Raw genomic sequence first — 18,656 nt, forward strand, 5'->3', positions numbered from 1 at the left:
TAGGAAACACAACCAACAACGGCAAGCGAATTGCCCTGGTAACCGAGAACAGATTCCACCGTTCTCAGACCAGCCGTTTTGGCCACGCATTAACAAGGGCACCGCTCGTTTTCGTTTTTTTTTTTTTTTTTGTTTGTGGTTATTTAATGGGACAACGAAAACGCAAAAAAACGCAAGGTAGGCTACCGCTCCTGTCGCCAGCCCTGCTACTTTATTTTCATGGACTAATACGACACGCAGAGGTGTGGGGGGGGTTGAGAAATGTTTCACGGCAAGGTAAACCTCTCGTCTTCGAAGCCAGTGTTTGGTTCTTAACACGAGCTAACCGTTAGCGTGGATGTTCTTTTTTTGTCAGTTGGGGGGGAGTTCGGGCTCGTGAATGTATGAGGTGCTCGGACGTTATATCTTGTTTTGAAAAGCGTCGGTTAGGCTTCATCTCTTCATGCCCTCCGCCGACCAACCACATGAGAAGTCGACGTCCGGAATAGATTTAACCACAAAACAAAAGCCCCCCTTTCCTCTCCTCTCTCTCCCTACACCCCCCTCCACCTCCTCCTCCTCTCCTCTCCTCTCCCCCCCCGTGCTATTTTTTTTAATCGCTTTCACCTGAAAACCGACGAGGAGAAAAATGCGTGTGGATTTGTTTTGGATATGTTTGTGGTGTTTCCTTCGTCCCGGTGCCGCCGGTCAAGGGCAGTCGACGGCCGTTTGTTCGCCCTCATGCAGCTGCGATGAAGATGGGGGTGCAGACTGCTCCGGGAGAGGACTCACCACCGTCCCAACCGGGCTCAGAGCTTTCACCTACTACCTGTAAGTCCTAACTGTGAATTACAACCTAAAAGAAAAAAACATGTCTGTGCACTTATAAATGCCCCTAACGTGAAAGGCCTGAGTAGGGGATGATTGTTGTGTTTACATCGCAAATGAATAATGGGCATTGGACATCACCACAGGGTGAACTTTCGTCAAATGGCTCGCCATAGAAAAAAAAACTCCTAATGAAGACGTTAAGGAAGAGTCCTAACTCAAGTTCAGTGTAACTACACACAGTTCAAGATTGAAAAAAATCTTTAAAAAAGTTAAATCCTTCACTGAAACAATGTTAAATCAGCCTCTACTTATGTTGTAATATAGGGCTGCAACTACTGATCACATGCATTATTAGTTAATAGTTTTTGGGAGTATTAAATTGATCAACAATTTTTAGAGTCTAAGTACAGAAAACCTACTGGCAACTAATCGATTGATCATGTGAAGTAATTTTTCAAACAAAAATGCTTAACAATGTCTGGTTTCAGTATCTCACGTGTGCACATTTGATTCCTTTCTTTGTCATTTATGATAGTAGATTGAATATTGTGGAGTTTTGGCTATGTTGCTTGGATAAATAGGCAAAAAGTCATCTTGGACCTGTCTCACTACTTTTATTTACCTTTACAGCTATGAATGAGATAATGAGAATAAGTGTTAGTTGTTACATTTAGTGTATGAATTGTCAAAATAGTGAAAAATGCCCATTACAAGTTTCCAGAGCTAAGGTGAGTGCTTGCTATCTCCAACCAACAGGCAAGATATTCACTTTACCATTATATAAAAACTTTAAAAAGTTGCAAAACACCTCACATTGGAGAGTTTGGAATCAGTCAACGTTGGGCATTTTTGCTTGATTAAAGACTAAATGCTAAAGCGATATTATTTACCTGTGTCCAGCATCAGGTTGCGTCTTCTGAGGTATTTTGTGAATTTAAAGATGTTAGAAATTGCCCTAAATGTTAAAATATTTGTCTGAGGCCAAACCAGCGTTTAAATCCAAGATCTACACAGATTGAGCCTCTCTGCTCTGCACGTCTTCTTCACTAAAATATACATTAAGTCTTCTGTATGAGCTGTGGCTGGTGCAGTCTGTGGAAATATTGGATTTAAACATTGGTTTGGCTCCTGACAAACATTTTATTTTCATGGGCAAACAGAAGACATTTCTGGGATCACAAAAATACCTTCAGAAGACACAACCTGCTGCTGGATAACCGGTAAAAACGTAACGTTTTCCCACTAAGGTTTGAGTTGGAAATGCTATGTGACCGAATCACAAAGTAATGTACGAAGGTTACAAATAGGGTCAGATTTGGGTGAGTAATGCTGCATGGCTTGTAGCCAACAGTGCCTTGTTCCCAGTGCTGTATGTGTAGTACAGAATAATTAGGAGTCAAGCTTGTGCTGTTATCACATTGTCACCACAAGTCTAACTGAGAGCCAAACTACTGCTTCAAGTAAGGGCATGGATTTTTTAAAGTAAAACGTGGAGCACCAGGTAGGGTAGATCTTTTATGGAGTGGTGCAGATACAGTTGATGATTGCCCCATGAAGAAACTCCACTGTTTGTTTCACAACCTCTGGGTTAATCATAAACTGAAGTAACCACCTTTGCAAATTTGTTGTGGCTCTTTGTAAGTACTGTGCTCCTTGAAAAAAGGGAATAGAAGACAGTATGACCATGCGTTTACATAGGCACTTGTCCATTTAAATTGTGTTATTTGGGAAAGAAAAAGTGCAGAGGTTTGTTCTTGTTTGTGGGAACCCTCTGTAGTGTTTTGTCACCTTTTTAATAATGGTGTCCCAAGCCCCGCTACACCAGAACCAATATTGTGCCATTTGAAATCACCATTATTAAGACAGTGTTAGGTAAACAGAGGAAGTGGATTTATATACCAGGCTGTCAAGACATGTCAAACTAGGCCCACTGCTTACAGCCGGAGCTCTCAGCGTACTACTCTGGGGAAAAAAATACTCCCAATTTATTATGGGCAGTCTGGCTTCTCAATCACAGCATGAAACAATGTTTTCACAAAACGATATGATAGCTGTTACCGCCACTCTGCTGGCCCATTATATGCCAAAATGGAAAACAATATGTTGTTTTCAAGATTGTGCTATCTTCTTCGTCCCACAGTCGGTTATCTAAATGCTCAGTCAGTGACAGGTTTTAAACACTAAACTGCCTAATATATTCACTCCAAACTCTTAAAAGTATGTGAAAGGTTGTGTGTCCCTCTCTCTGTCCTCCTCTCATTTGTTCTCCTGGTCTCTTGAACTTAAGTTGTCCTCTCCCACTCCCTCCGTCTTTTGTATGTGGAGCACTGGGGTTAGGGATCATGATGGATTAGTGAGACATATTGCAGCTGCAAGGGCTCCTTCTCTCAGGGCTAATGCACCCACAATGGTCTGCTGATGTGTAAAGGGGAAATCTCATATACAAGTCTTCATTGCAATATTTGAACTGAACTTGTGCCAATTTGTAGTTATCATGTCTTTAGAATCTGTATAATTGAATAGTGACACTGAAAAAAAAAAAAAACACCTAAAAAGTACAGTCTCATGGAGGACCACACATTTTACAATAAATCATGTGACAACATGAGAGTGGACTCTTACCTACAGCCCACAGGGGCTTGAGTTTTGGCATCTGTAATGGAAACAGCTCTCTCTCAGAAAAGCAGATGAGAGAAATAAGGAGGCCCCTCAGACAGTAACAAAGCAAACACTCCTTTTGAAGGTATGTAGTTTACCTGCCACTAGTCTATGCACAGGTTTCGTTTTTGGTATAGTATCTGCATGAACTCTTATGTGTTTTAAGGTAGCAAAAGGGGAGGGCAGGGGGGTTATTGCAGCTTACATCTTGGTTGTGTTACGTCCTTTCATAGCATGAACAAGGTTGTGACTTAGGGAAAAAGGAGGGGTGGCGTCAGGGGTCTTGCACTCTGCTGGTGGAGCTTGCCGGCCTCACCATTGGTGCCCTCAATCCATTTTTAACTGAATGATACTTTTGTTCTTGGTCAGTAGAGGTGAAAGGAGCCAGTCAGTGGTTCCCACTCCCAAACAGGATGACTTGTAGATGGGAGAATATTAACGCTGTCTCCCCCCTTCTCTCCAGAACCCTGTCCTCCACTAATACACCTATTCCCACCCCCCAACACACAGTTTCTAACTGCTATTGATTGCAGGGTTTCTGAATGTTGTGCCCAGTATTCACAAATTAAATATTATTTCAAGCTTAGGTAGGTATAAATGTAAGGTTTTAGGTTTTTGGCTTAAAATGTGTTGTATACTTTTCACGTTTTAAATATTATCAGACAAAATCTTTGGAAATGGAAGTTTTACTTTTATCAATGACTGATTGCTTAGATGGTAAGACTGTGATTTCCTTTGGGACTCCAAAGACAGACAAGTGGGAGAGGGTTCAAGGTAACTTAAAAGGATGTAAGAGTTTTCAGAATGATTGCCAGATGCTTGGAAGTTAATTTGAAACATGGGAAGTATTTTTATACACAGTGTTTGTCATATGGAGAGCACATCAAGGACTTGTGACCACAATTATGTAGTAATCCTTGGTAGTTGACATTTATCCAGGTGGACTATGAATAACTTATAGTAAGTATAGTAGCCCTAGACTGGGGCAGAAGGAGGAGCTGCTAATTTTGCATCCCACCAGTCATCTATGAAATACCTGTGCTGTACCTCCCGTTTGTTTCTGTTATTAATGTGGTGTAATACATATACAGTAGGTAAGCTTTAAAATGTATTGTGTATGTGTTTACTGATATGCATTTATATTAGGTGTCTATGCAACACTCACAGTGTTTGACAATGCTGGTTAGATTTTGACAAAACTGTGCAGAGTTATGCTTGTCATTGCATTGTTCTTGTATTTTCAGTTTTACACTGAAGGGTCTCGGAGTGTGCTGCAACATTAGTTTAATTGTAGGTTACATACAGTATCTTATATGTCCTTGATTGTACGATTTAAGGAAACTATGATGCATCGCTCCTTTGGCCTAATGGACTGATAATAAGGTTGACAGTTATTCTTGTCTTGTGTGTAGTAAAAATGAGCAAAGTTGTGAATTAGTGCCTGATTACAAAATAAAAGGGGGGGAAAAGACTGTGTAGGTAGACATACAGTTTCTCAAGAGTGATAGAAAACTTGGTTTCAAATGAAGGGGAGTTTGGAAAAGGGCTTGATCTTTGCAATGCATTTTACTTTGCAAAAATTGTTTAGAAAAAAAGGGAAGGTCTTCACCTGTGGAAATCAGGTTTCACTTATTAAAAAAATAAAGTTAAAGAAAAACATAAAGGAAGTGAACTCTTAATTTGCATTCCAAGATATGTAAATCCTGCTATGACTATGCAAAATCATTGCTCGTACCATTAAAATAGTTATGGAAATGTAACTTTTACTTTTAATTGTAATTGAAGTGGGAAGAACTTCTTTATGCAGCGTCTTTTCTCCATGTTACTGTGAACACTAAATGATGATGTAGCTTTTTTTGATACATTGCAGGGAAATAATTGGAGGCTGGATTTCTTGATCAAAGATAATAACTATGTAATTGAAAATTGTTATCTGAAGCTGTGTTTACTTATTAGTACAGATTTAATATTAAAATATTTGACCACTATAACATATAATAAAATATAAAAATAATTTTGAACTGTCCCTTAGCACTTTGTCTCCAGTATTGCAGTGCATCTGACAGAGCTTCGTGTTCTCTTCACTCGTGACTGTAACGCTTTGGCTACATTGAACATGTAACATATGTGGAGCACTCGTGGAGCGGAGGTGCCGTGGAATTAATAATTTTACTGGCTACATCTACGGCACAGGGTTGTGTGTAGGGGTACTGAGGCTTCAGGACCTTCTAAAAGCCGGCAATATCAAAACTAATTGATTTGAAAAAAGACTCACAGCAGAGAGAGAGAGAGAGAGCGAGAGAGACACACAGACAGCTCACAAGAATGAGCGAGAGAGAGGGAGCGTGCGAATATGGACGTGGAAGTGTGGAGTTGTTAAAACTTTCTTTGATCATGAAACCTGATGTTACTCTAGTATTCTGTGGTTATCGGTGAAATATATGGACTGCTCTGCAGACTAGAATCTCTGTTAACAGTGACAGACAGATCTGCGTTATATATGCTCATCTTGCTGCGCTGCGGTTTTATAAACTATGATGAACTGGTCATCCCTCCCCCGCGACCAGGCGTACCCCCAACTGTGACTGTCTTCCATCTTAATTATGTGAGGGACAAAACAAGATCAGCTTTCGTTTCGGGATTATGTGGGATTGTTTCTTCAGTTTTTGGACCCAGCACAGCGATGTGCAACTTCAACTTTTCAACTTTTTGTGTAATATGGGTAAATTAATATCTACAGACTCCTGTAGGCTGTAAGGGATGAAGTTAAAAGCAACCTATCATTTCCCTTTTATTTAGTCTGCTGTTTCAGTCTCCCTTGTTAGAAAATATACTTTGACACTTTATGACCCATTTCTGGGTAAAAGGTCTGCGCACCCCACACCTAAAGTAACATACATAGAAGACTGTCCTATTTTTACAGTCACAGAGTGGATCTTGGTTGGTTTCATTGGTAATTGTGTTCAGTGTAGCCAACCTGTGAGACGAAAATTTGAGGTTAATCTGTCCATTTTCCAGATTAATCATTTAATCTTTACAGCATTAAAAAATGGTAAAAAAAAAAAAAAAAAGTCCCCTCCTGTTTACCAGAGTGTGAAGTGGCATCTTCAGATGTTTTGTTTGACCAGCTGTCCAAAACCAAAATTTGCAGTGATATAAAACAGAGGACAGCAGCAAATTATCACATAAAAAAAAGAATAATAGTCTGACTGCCCCAACAAACTGTGACAGAAACATGAATGAGAACTTTTGCCAGATCTCTAGGCCTTTCCAGGTCTCTATATCTATATTTTTTCCTGTAGCCAGAATATTTCTGATTGGCTTCCAGGGGTCCATTCAAATCATATAATACGACACGTACATCTTTTTCTGGTCAGCAGTTTAACGGTCATCAGTGTGGAAGGTTTATGAAAGCTGTTGCTGTATGGCATGCCATGGCTTTACATATTTTTCCTCATGTAAATTAAAGGTGTTGTACACACCTCTGAACACACTAAAGATAAGCAGGGGTACGATACAGTAGGGCTTTTCCCTTAGCACTTTTGGCCGCACCGAGTTATGCCGAGCTGTACCCGAGATGGACCTCCCCAGAGTAGGGCCGAAGCCCGCCAGACCCGCCAAACAGACTGCAGTGAAGTCTTGCCAACCCATGACGATCCCCCTTCTCCCCCTCAAAATACATGTGTGACTCAACCAGACAGACAGACATTTTAAAAGTCTCAGTGTTCAGCTCTCAGTACTTTTGTAAATTCTAACTGAATCTCTGATTTGAAGTTTAGTTTCTCTCCTGCGTCATTGTTTGTACTCTCAGGAATCTGCTTTATTTTACCGTTTCATGTCGGCTTTCAGCTGTATAGGAATTGTGTTAAAGTACTGCTGATGAAAACTGAACACTTCCTGGTTTTGCTGCTTCATAATAAAAGCGGTTAAATAACAAAATAACCGGCGACTTTTATTGCGAAGAATTTATAGGAAGTAAAATGTGCATCACTGGAGTGGAACTTAGTTAGGATCTTTTTTAAAAAACAAAACAAAAAACAAAACAAAAAACCAGCTAGGACATGTGTATGGTAAAACGCCACAGGTCTGTCACTTCCACAGACGATGACAGCATGTGCTGAGATTTTGTTTGGAGGAATACAAAACACAGGAACAACTGGTAAACTAGTCAGCAGAATATTCAGAAATGTAAACAAAAACTACAGTTCCCTCAATTACTGTTTTTGTTTTTATAACACCCATTCAACGCTTTCTTATTGTTGTACAGCATTGAATCGCATAATAATGGATGTACCAGACATTTTTACACAGGTCGGCAGAAAATGTTTCTTTAATGTCAAAGTAAAAACAAATCTCTACCAATTGATCTAAATGAAGCACAGATCTAAAATGAAACATGATAGGCATTATATGTTGTATTTTGGCTGAAATGTTTTACTTTTATCAGACCACAGGATCTTTGTTCAAAGCATGTGTCTGTCTGTGTCTGCAAGTGCTGCACTGATTGTTGTCCCTCTGGTGAAACCTCCCATAGGAGCCAATGAACTCTTTAGCTATGTCACTGCAGTTTCTGGCATCTTGGCTTCAACCTTAATCTACTCCTTTTGTTGCTGTTTGGTTTGGTCAGTCTAACTTTTTTTTACCCAAATTATGAAGGCGGTTGTGCTCTTAAAAATTGTTGTACTCAGTTTCCCGACAAGCACTTTTTAGTCAGATGGTTAAAGCGACTGGGCAACAGTTACACCCAGTAGTAATTAGTTGTAAATGTTTAGAAAAAGCTAAGCTCTTTTTACGACCTAGGTCGTATGGTTATTTAGTAACTCAGAAATCTGTACTTGGTAAACATGCTATAACCAGGGCAAATTATAACTTAGAAAGAGCAGGTGCAACTGGCTGCAGATCTGTGCTTCATTTCTGTATTTAATGTCTTTGGACGGTTGTTATATGAACTGTCTTTTGTGGGAAGGTAACATGGTCATGTTTTATATTAAAATGTCCAATAACCTGAAAGAGTTACAGGTCAGGACTATCGAGTTGTGCATGCTTCTTGAGAATGTGTCCAGCCAAAATTTGGAGTTTATTGTCCACAGATCAGTTATAAAAGAAATCCCTTCTCAGAAAAGTTTTATGTCAGGTTCAAGGAAGTTTTGGAGATGTCAAATATGAGACTACATGTGTTACAGCAAGACAGAAACACACAGTTCAGATGCATTACTTGTGTACATTTATGACTACTGCATGTTTAGTTTAGTCTTAAAAAAAGATTTATAATTCATTCTGAGCATATTCACTATAAACTCAAAGTGATTAAAAAGCATAATTACACTCCATGATCTTTACACACTGTTTAAAAATCATCGGATATCATTGGCCCTAGGAATCGTTGATTAAAACATTGTTCCCTAACATATATCTCCATTAGTGAACTAGTAAAATTCTGTCTCTTATACAATTGCAATCTCTGACTTTACACTGTCTACCTAGTGGTAAACACTATAATGAATGAATTGAATTAAATTAAGTTAATTAGGTTTCATTATTTGTTTCATGAATAAAGATGATTTAGCTACTACACCTTAATTATACCTAACCTACATTTACATTAAAGGAAACAGGGAACTATTTAGAATGTGATAGATCGAAAAGAGTATGCTTTATAATGAAAACCTAATTTGCATGTGCATTTAAAAGCAAACATTTCAGTTCATCACACTATACATTGTTCATTCTTTTAATGTTTGTGTGCTTGTTAGTGCTTAAAAAATCATTTCATGTAGTAATTCTATATGAACTAACAAATTCGTATTGTATTTTAATGGGATTATAATTTGACCTTTTAGAATATGTTCATACTTATAGCAGCCATTATTTTCCTTTTCTCAAAGCAACGTCTGCAACTTTTCTCAGATTATCTGCTTTCTCTCTGCTAAAATGAAGCCAAATGACACATGGGATAGAAATTTACTGATACCTGTTTGTAGAAGCGTTTAGGCCTGTCACCATTTATCACAGCTGCATTTTTAGTGTCCCCTTCAATCTATCTTAGCACTGACGGGCCAGGACCTTGATGAGTAAAGCAGCCAGACACAGAGGGAGGGAGGAAGTGTGATAGAGTCAAGCAGGCCTCCTGTACTCCCAACCCTGCATGTGGTTCAGGCCAGTCAACAGTCTGCGGAAGATTCAGTCAAATGGTCTAAAATGTGGTTAGGGATGTGTCTATCTGACCACCGGTGGTGGCAAATCTGCAGCAGTGGTTGCAGAACACCACCAGAGATGTTGTCAGGGTCGGAAAAAAAGATAAGGAGCTGGTGGATGTTGATGGAAGTGTTGTTGTAGCTGCACAGTCTATATGGTAATTGGATAACCAGGTAAGCGGAGATGGGACATAGGTCGCAGGGATGATGAGGGTTCTGTCAGGACCCGCCTTTTAAGGCTTCTGTGCGTCTGTGTGTTTGTGTGTGTATGTGTGTAGTTGGGACTGCAGAGGAAGGGCAATATGATCCTTGTAGGATTCAGGGGCCCACACACAAGGTCCTAGAGAGATCTGGCAGTGAAATTCAAGATGGCCAGTTGGAGAGTGAAAGAGGACGGAGGGGGGCAGGGGGTTGCTTCATTTGTGAATCCCGGATGTTTTTTCAGTCTTGTTATGTGCCGTCTCTTTACATATGGCGTTGAGGGAGGTTTTCCTTTGAAGCAGGTTACTGGATTCCTAATCAAGATGAGGCATCTAGAGCTGAGTTTGCTCTCATTGTATACGTCTCCTTAGTAGACCTAAGACAGCCTTTTGTCCCCTCTTTTACTCTGACAAACCGCTACTTTTCACCGCCAATTAAAATCAATGTTGGCACCCTAGAGTTAACACATTTTCAGTAGCAGGCATATACCTTTCAGTGTGTTTTTCTTTTCAATCATCATTATGAAGATGTAAACACATATACTCATATTAACTTAGGTGGGGAAGCAAATCAAGTCCTGTGTGCATATTTTTCATGCTGCTACATGCCTATCTTTACTTGAAGTTGGTTTAAAAAATGAAGATCCCTGGGGCTAAAGAGAAGGGCTTTTTCAAGGCTCTTTTTGTTGAGGTTGCACTCATGCAGGCACAGTCAAAAGACATTAAACTGCCATAAGGGATGTGTGACACAACTACCCTATTGTTTGTAGTTTACAATTATAGTGAAACATTTTAATATCTTAATTGCATGTTTTCTGTTGTTTAGTTAATAAAATAAGGCCTCATACACAGAGGATTTCATTTTCAGACATTTGTTTGTGAATTGAGTCTCTTCTTAAAATCTGAAAATCTTATGTAAATAAGTAAAACTTAATTTTCCAAATCAGAGTTCACAGTAACAAAAGACAAGGCAAAATAAAGCATTTAAAAATATTTAAATCAAAGACAAGCAAAGTGATTAAAGAATAAGAACAAAATCGGGGCAAGGAAGCAACAATAAAATGTCGGTTGGAATCGTTTTTAAATGTTTTTTAATTAAAATCTACGAACCCAATATCAGATACAGATATTATAGCAGTCTTAAATCTGTCTCCTGTGACCCAGTCTGCTTATCGAAATACTAAACGCAAGGTTAACAAACTCTGATTTAAAGCTCCTCATGAATTCAATGAATGATTTTACTGTGTTAATAACAGTTTTTTTATGTTTTCACAGTGACCTGAGCATGAACAACATCACTGAGCTTCCAGCATATGTATTCAAGAACTTCCCCTATCTGGAAGAACTGTGAGTACATACCCCCTTTTTCCCTTGTTAATGATGTAAGATAAGATAAGATAAGATAAGATGTTCCTTTATTGATCCCCTGTAGGGAAAATTCAAATTTGGCACAGCAGCACAGGGGAAATGTAGTGCAACAGCAGATACAAATATAAAATACAATAAAATATAATATAAAGAAAGAGTGAATATATAATAAAAAATATATACACTATATACAATGAAGTAGAATATGATCCAGATGTAAAACTGCATGTATAACTGTACATGTTTAATGTTTTAAGGTATTGTGCAATAAGAGTGCTTAACAGGTTAATAGTTAACAGTCTCGTGGATCTCATGTATTTACTCTGTACAATGTTGACATGAGGGCTGGGCTTTATGATATGCACCTGGATATTTGAGTTTGTACTGCAAAACACACAGTATAGGTGCACAACATGCCCTTCTTCTCAGCTGAAGAAGATAAGCACAGCATTACGTGAGGTGAGGTTACGAATCACTCACCATTCAAGAGTTGAGCAAGGGCAGTTGTAATAGGTGCAGTAAAGCTCAATTATAAAAGGTGAGGTGAGACAACATGTATAGAAGCTACAGTCATGTGACATCCTGTGTGGATTTTTGCTTTTAAGGGATTATCAGGGTGGCAACAACACATCTTTGCTCTGGGGCTTTGTTGAGTGGCGTACATCTAATCTTAGTGGGTGTTTGTTATTTCTTTCGCTCTTTAAATAGTCCGCTGTCTGGCTCGGTGCTGTTGGGAGGCAGCGATAAAATCTGTCTACCTGATATCAGGTAACATGCAGCCCTGAGAAAACAAAATGACCAGTGAGTGAACATGCTCCAGCGGTTCCAGCTCCACTTGGCCCGTCACAGGCCTGTTTTTTCAGCTCTCGCGCATCTTTCAGCCGGCCAAGTCTTCACCCTCTTCTTTTCCATACACCACTCCAGTCTGCTTTGTCGAAAGGCAATTTACTTTTCATCGCATTGTGTGGAGGAATGCAAGGCAGGAAGGAAGAGGGCAAAACAATGGTTTCCATGGCAACAAGGCTAAAAAACCCACCCAGTCTTGCTTCTACTTATTTCTTGTCTTAGATTATCATAGCGGATGGACTTGATTGGTTTCTTGTTTTTGAAGAAAGGTATTTTGATTGACATGTACCCATAGTTCATACGTGTGTTTGTTTAACCTTTTTTCTGGGAACAAATCTGCAAGCTTGTCTCAGTGAACTTTGGTGGATGACTTTTTCGCTCTAGGGCTGTAGCAGTGTCAGTGAACCAGAGCATGAGCCCTGAGGGCAAAGACAGGGGAAGAAAGAGTTGAGAGAAAAAGATCAGGGAGAGAAAAGAGAGCCGACCATCCTCATACAGGACAGGAGTGGAGACGAGAGGGGAATATTACCTCCTCCGTAGTCACGCAATCACCTCCACTCTCTTTCTCTCTTGCCAAAGGCACTACAAAGCTCAGCAGACGTGATGACAGGTATTCTGTCTTCTTTGCAGTGTGTTTTTATTCGTGAAAATACCTGTGATTGATAGGCTCTTTATATATCTACAGTGAAGTATGGTAATGACACCTGGGTCAGTCTTCTGTTGTCCATATGTTGTATTTTGTTGACCGAATGATTAAAAACATTTATTGTAATTTATTAAGTGTTATTTTTTATCTTTTTTAGATCATTTTTTAAGTTTTAGTATTTTCTTGTCTATTTTCAATGTTTTGTGAAGCACATGGTATTTCCATTTGTAGGAAATGTACACAATAAAGATTATTCTATTTCTTGCTATTTAGAATGACATTCCATGAAATCCATATAGATATAATTTATTTGATAACAGTAATTGTAACAGTAGTTATATTTAAGTCTACTGTTTATCAAAGAATTATTTTTGCAACACAGTTAATTAGTTAATTGTTAAGTTTCATACTGATCCAAGCTTTAAAAGAGCTCCAACAGTAAGCTATGCAACGCTGTATGTGGGAAAATGCGACTTTTACTTCTTGAACCAGAGGCGCCTGAAATAGCTCCTCCCACTTCACAAGTCTATTATAGTTACATGATTGTTGAATTTTTTTATCTCGGCATTTTCATTGCCAACGTGAACATAGGAAATGAAGTAACAGCCTTATCATCACAACTACCTATACCAACAGTGCAAAAAGGTGTGTATGGTACATGTGAGAGCATGCCGTGGGGGAGGGGAGCTTGTTTGGGGTTGCCTGTGTTGTTACAGCAAAATTGAGGCCCAAATGCTTTTTTTTTTTTTCTTTTCCAGAGGTAAACTAGACCTTTACTGCTATCAGAGTGCACTGCAGTGCTCTTTGTGATTTTGCTATTGACAAAGGTAGACCTGTGGGAGTGGTGTTGCACAAGAAGAGGATTTAGCCTTTCCTCAGCGAGATTTAGCACATACTTCTGTCCTCGTTGAAGCCTGGGGGGACATGTAGTGAATTTGCTGAAAGATGCAAGAGGAGGAGAAGCTCTTTATGTTGTGAAATGTGAAGGATATCTGAATGATTTGTCAAACCACGCATGCATGTGGTGGTTAAAGGCTTGTGTCAGTGACTGCAGGGTCAGGGTTGTGCGAGTTCTCAAGGAGTCATATTGAATTAGCCACATTGGTCACGATCTGTTGAAAAAGAAAAAGAATGACTCAACAGCCACAGACAAGATTCGTGTCATTTTTAATTTGTAGGCGTACATATGCGTGTGACAACTTGTACTGCAGTCATGGCTATAACTGTACATTATGTCTTGGAATTAAAACGTCCTCTTGACAAATTGTGGCTCAGTATAGATATGAATGTTCACATGGATTGGTTGATGTGGTGGTATTGTGAATTGTGGACTTCAGCTTTGGAGGTTGTTCATTGGGTTTGTCTCAAAGCCAAGTCAACCTGAATTGACAGCCTTTCTATAAAGCTGGTGAGCATTCACATTTAAATATGACAGCTTTGGTCAGCCACAATCAATCAAACAGTAAATGGCCTGTGTTGGGCCGACATTTTCATTTAATGTGGAGTAGTTGGTCTACTGTTGGTAGAGGCCCGTAATTAAGACATATTTTTTTCACATTTCACATTCAGCATCTTCTAAATTTATGTTCAAATTTGAATAGAAATACAGCACAGTAATCTTTACTTACATGTTCTCCTGTCAAGCTCTTGGAAGCTTTCAATTATTTAGAAGCATAGAAAGATTTGTATTCAAATTCAAGCATTTAAAGCAGTCTATTTGGGCTAACTATCTTCTGTGACACCAGGTTTCTTGGCTGCTTGACAGTTGACTCTGTCACTTCCATTTCTGTGGTAGATGGAGACCATAGAAATTTATTAGCAGTTTGTTGAGACTGTAACCTGGTTTCCATCTAAATGTAGCGTCACCACTTCTGTTATAGGAATATCTTGAGTTGATTCATTGTTTGGCTCATCATTATGCCATTAAACCATTGCAGAAGAAGAGGGCACAACAGAATTAGATAATTAAAAAAGTACCAGTCAAACCAGAAAATGGTAAAACAAAAATGTAGAAAACGTGGATCACAGCATTTGCTTTTTCTTGCATTAATTTGAGGAAGGTTAAAGCCTCCTCATAACTCCTGTTTGCCTTAGTGATTCACTAATACCGATACTAGTATCAGGTCTGATACTGAGCATATGGAATCATAAAACCCCACCCAATACCAATTTACAGCAGCATGATGTTACGTAACCTTTCCTTAGTTTTGAAGGTAGACGGAAGAGAATCAATGTCAGCAGTTTGGAGATATTTTAAGCAATTTTTACATTAGCAACATTTCATTTGTTAAAGAAAGTGAGAAACATCTGATGAAAATAAAACATGTTTTTAAAGTCATTGTAATAACTGTAATGGTATTATTAAGGACTCATTTCGGCACACAGTATCTGCAAGTACCCAAATATAAATACTGTATTCGGTCTGAAAAAATGTGGTATCTTTGCACCCCTAGTTTGCCTACAACTGGCATACAGTAACTCATGGAACAGGTTATTCACTTCAGCTTAAGCTCTATCAGTCTCATCAGGAACTCACAGCTATCCATGTCTGTCAACTCAAAGTTCTGATGAAAATTCCTTGAAATTTATGGCATACAAACAAAAGACCAGTTTTGAGTCTACATGAAAGGTACGTGGTCTTCTAACACAGCCTTGATTCTCATGCTCACACCCAGCTGCTCTCGTTGCAGGGAATTCAGCTTGGCCTGACTCACGTTGCAGAGTGATAAATGTGTTGCTAATCTCTCTGGCCAGATAGTATACTAGGGCTGTGTGTCCCAGTCCGCCTGTCCCATGCTTATTTACACCCCTATTTCCTATACACTTCCTGTTCCTAACAGGAAAGGGAGGTGTCCCCTCAGCCTCAAGTAATTAATGTAGGGACTAAAATAGATGTCCAGTGATAAATGTTACAAGGCAATATAGCTTGTATCAACCCCAGAGGGGTGAATTAATTTTTCACTCTTTCTAAAGGGAGCAAAGAGGAGTGATGGTTGGGGGGCTCAGAAAAGGATCTGAGGAGGGGATATCCAGGAACAGTTCTAATCTCTTGTGGGTGACTGACGAAGTGACAACAGGCCATGGCACAGACTCATGTCTTTGACACCCGAGGCCCCATGTTCAGTATCAGAGCTGGAACCTAATCTACTGTGGTGCTGGGTGTGAAGACGTTCTCGACATGCATTGCTTTATTCAGAAATAAAATATACTCAGTGGTATTGTTATGGTGTGTTCTTTATATGCAGAAATAGCTCCTGCAGCTTTTTAACATTTATAAAAAATTTCAAAAATAAATGTTTGGCTCTTTCTCTCACCACAGACGACTTGCGGGGAATGACCTGTCATTCATCCACCCCGAAGCCCTGTCTGGACTCCATCAGCTCAAAGTCCTGTAAGCATACACCCACCCTGTCCCCACCACCACTGTCAACACACACAAACACACACACACATGCCTGTGACAGTGTGAAGTTTTCCACACACTGGGGGACAGAGTGAATATTGCATTATTGTTTTTGCTAACATTTTTGTGCTGTCAGTTATTGCCACTCTAAGCATAGTTGTAGAATTTACATTTCCTTCGAATAGACAAAATGCTCTTTTCCAACCCTGCCTCAACAGTATCAGTGGCTGTGAAAACCCCTAACAGAGCATTGCATTCAAGCCCTGAGTAAAAATTAGTTCTGCTTAATTTACATTGGGCAGCACACCCTAGTGCGCTTGCACAAACTCGAACACATTAAGCGACACACAAAGCGCTGCACTGTCAATCCTGCACCAGGCCAAAAGTTCAAAGTTCTGTTGATCTACAGGTGAGGTCTTGGTTACAGGACTGAAAACACAAACAGATGGCGGCATTAAATACACTTATTATATCAAGTGATTCATTCACATTGTTCCAGTACTTAAAACTACTCCAGTGAAAACACTTTTTTACTACATGTAGCTCTAACAAACCCCTATTCACATCAGATTTGGGTCCGTTTTTACAAATACTGTAACTATACAAGCATACACACATTTACATGCTTCTAATGAACCAAAGACTCACAGAATTAAGTCTAAATAAAGTGATGTGTTGTTTGTGAGTCTGTCTGTATTTGTTTCCGTTTGCAAACATTAAGACAGGAAGAATTAAACTCCATGAAGCATGTTTCTCTTCCAAAGGGAATGACCGTAACCAGCATGGATCCACATTAACAACAACACAGAGAAGACCTTCAGAAAGCTCAGTCACATAGTTAGCACTGAATGTAGAAGTGTTGTGAGTTAAGTTGAAATCATAATTTTACCATTTTACCTTCAGCATGCTCCAGAATAATCAACTCAAGACTGTGCCCAGTGCAGCCCTGAAGAACCTTCATTCTCTACAGTCTCTGTAAGTCTCTCTCACACACACACACACACACACACACACACACACTTATATGCATACGCTTATATGCATGCATACGCATGTGTGCGGTATTGTCTACTCAGAGAGCCTTTGAATTTCAAGTGTGCCTTTCTGTATTCCTTTTATTCATTGTATTAGGGAAACACTCAGCAGAGACTATAATGATACTTTGTCAGTGTCCCCGCACTGGTCAGATATTTTGTTGGATTAATGTAGTTTCAATTAGTTTTAAACTGCCAAACATGGGAGAGAGGACGTACAGCAGCAGTCTCTTTTGAGTTGTCTCTTCTGCTGTTGGATGAAGAGGTGGTGCTGGTACATGTAAGAAATCTCTCTGCTAGTCTCAAACCAAAATGTCACACCAGCCCTATTAGTGAGTTTTATGAATAGCTGCTGTTTTCTCAAGAAGTTGCAGTTGATGGGAAACCTATTTTGTCCTGAATTCCTGGACAGGAAGATACGCTGCAGTCATCAGTGCGGTTGTCAGAGAAAGCACTGCAGTGTATTTACACAGCCGACTATCCAAAGTGGAATTCATAGTGTTTGTGCCAAACTAACAACCACATTCTAGACGGTTCATCAAAAAGATAGTATAAAGAGTACGGCAGAAGTTTATCTATTAATGTATGTAAAGATCTAAACGTTTGGTGCTGAAAATTTGTCAAACAAATTTATGCAAAAATGAAACGACGGACTAGATGCACTAAAGGTTTGTGTAGAATTGAGATCAGTACTTTGGTTTGCCATAGAATTTTTTATTCGTGCCCAGAGGATGGCTCCAGTGCCACCACCATGCGGTTCACATTTGTGGTTTTGAGTGAAACATCTGAACAACTATTGGATGGACTGCCCTTTAATTGTTTCAGTACTTAAAATGTACTTTGTGTTTCGTGCAAATTAGTAAACGATAGCATACTAACATGCTAAACTTCAGCATGTATGCTAGAAGCATTTAGCTCAAACACCGCTGTGCACTGAGCTGCTAAAATGTCTGTTGACTCTTTGTCTTGTTAAAAAAAATCCTGACTTTATGACAAATACACTTGACGCAAACATTTCATTTGTGCTATATTTAAAGGACCAGTATGTCCTATTTCTGTCATCCTAAATGTTACACACTGGAACTTTTAAAACAAAAGATCACACTAGAAATGCAAAAATATTTTGTGTTACAATTTGTCAAACTGGTACTCATCATCTTACACCACAGTTCCTGGTAAAGACCCAGTCACATTGAGCATCAAATCTCTTCAACTGTACCAAATTCAGGCAGATAGCTGTCGTTCACCAAGATTGTTTAAATGTTCCTGTTTAATATGTGACTGCATAACAGTTGAGACCTTGTTGATGTCATTTAGGGGCGGTTCCACTCATATCACATACTTTATTCCTGCTGCAGTGTTTGTTGTGCACTAAGCCCAGCAATAGCCCTGTGCAAATGTAGGTCAATCTTATTCAGCAGATCTGTAGCTAACATTTCTGTTTTTATGTTGGATTGTTGGGTTTTCCAGGAGCTTATGTGTTTCTACGTGTTTACT

At 39.3% G+C, this 18,656-nt stretch overlaps 1 protein-coding gene across 2 annotated transcripts in view; it reads left to right on the top strand.

Annotated features, from left to right (window-relative positions):
- The first annotated feature begins 359 nt into the window (after positions 1–359).
- Positions 360–18,656, top strand: part of lgr4 (leucine-rich repeat containing G protein-coupled receptor 4) — a 31,970-nt gene continuing 13,673 nt past the window's right edge. For both annotated transcript variants that reach the window (XM_051379815.1, XM_051379816.1), the window contains exons 1-4: positions 360–810; positions 11,138–11,209; positions 16,042–16,113; positions 17,029–17,100. In XM_051379815.1, the coding sequence (XP_051235775.1) occupies positions 629–810; positions 11,138–11,209; positions 16,042–16,113; positions 17,029–17,100 (398 nt within the window). In that variant the 5' untranslated portion in view covers positions 360–628. The remainder of the gene's footprint in view (positions 811–11,137; positions 11,210–16,041; positions 16,114–17,028; positions 17,101–18,656) is intronic.

Source organism: Dicentrarchus labrax, unplaced genomic scaffold, assembly GCF_905237075.1.
Source record: "Dicentrarchus labrax unplaced genomic scaffold, dlabrax2021, whole genome shotgun sequence".
Classification (NCBI taxonomy): Eukaryota; Metazoa; Chordata; class Actinopteri; family Moronidae; genus Dicentrarchus; species Dicentrarchus labrax.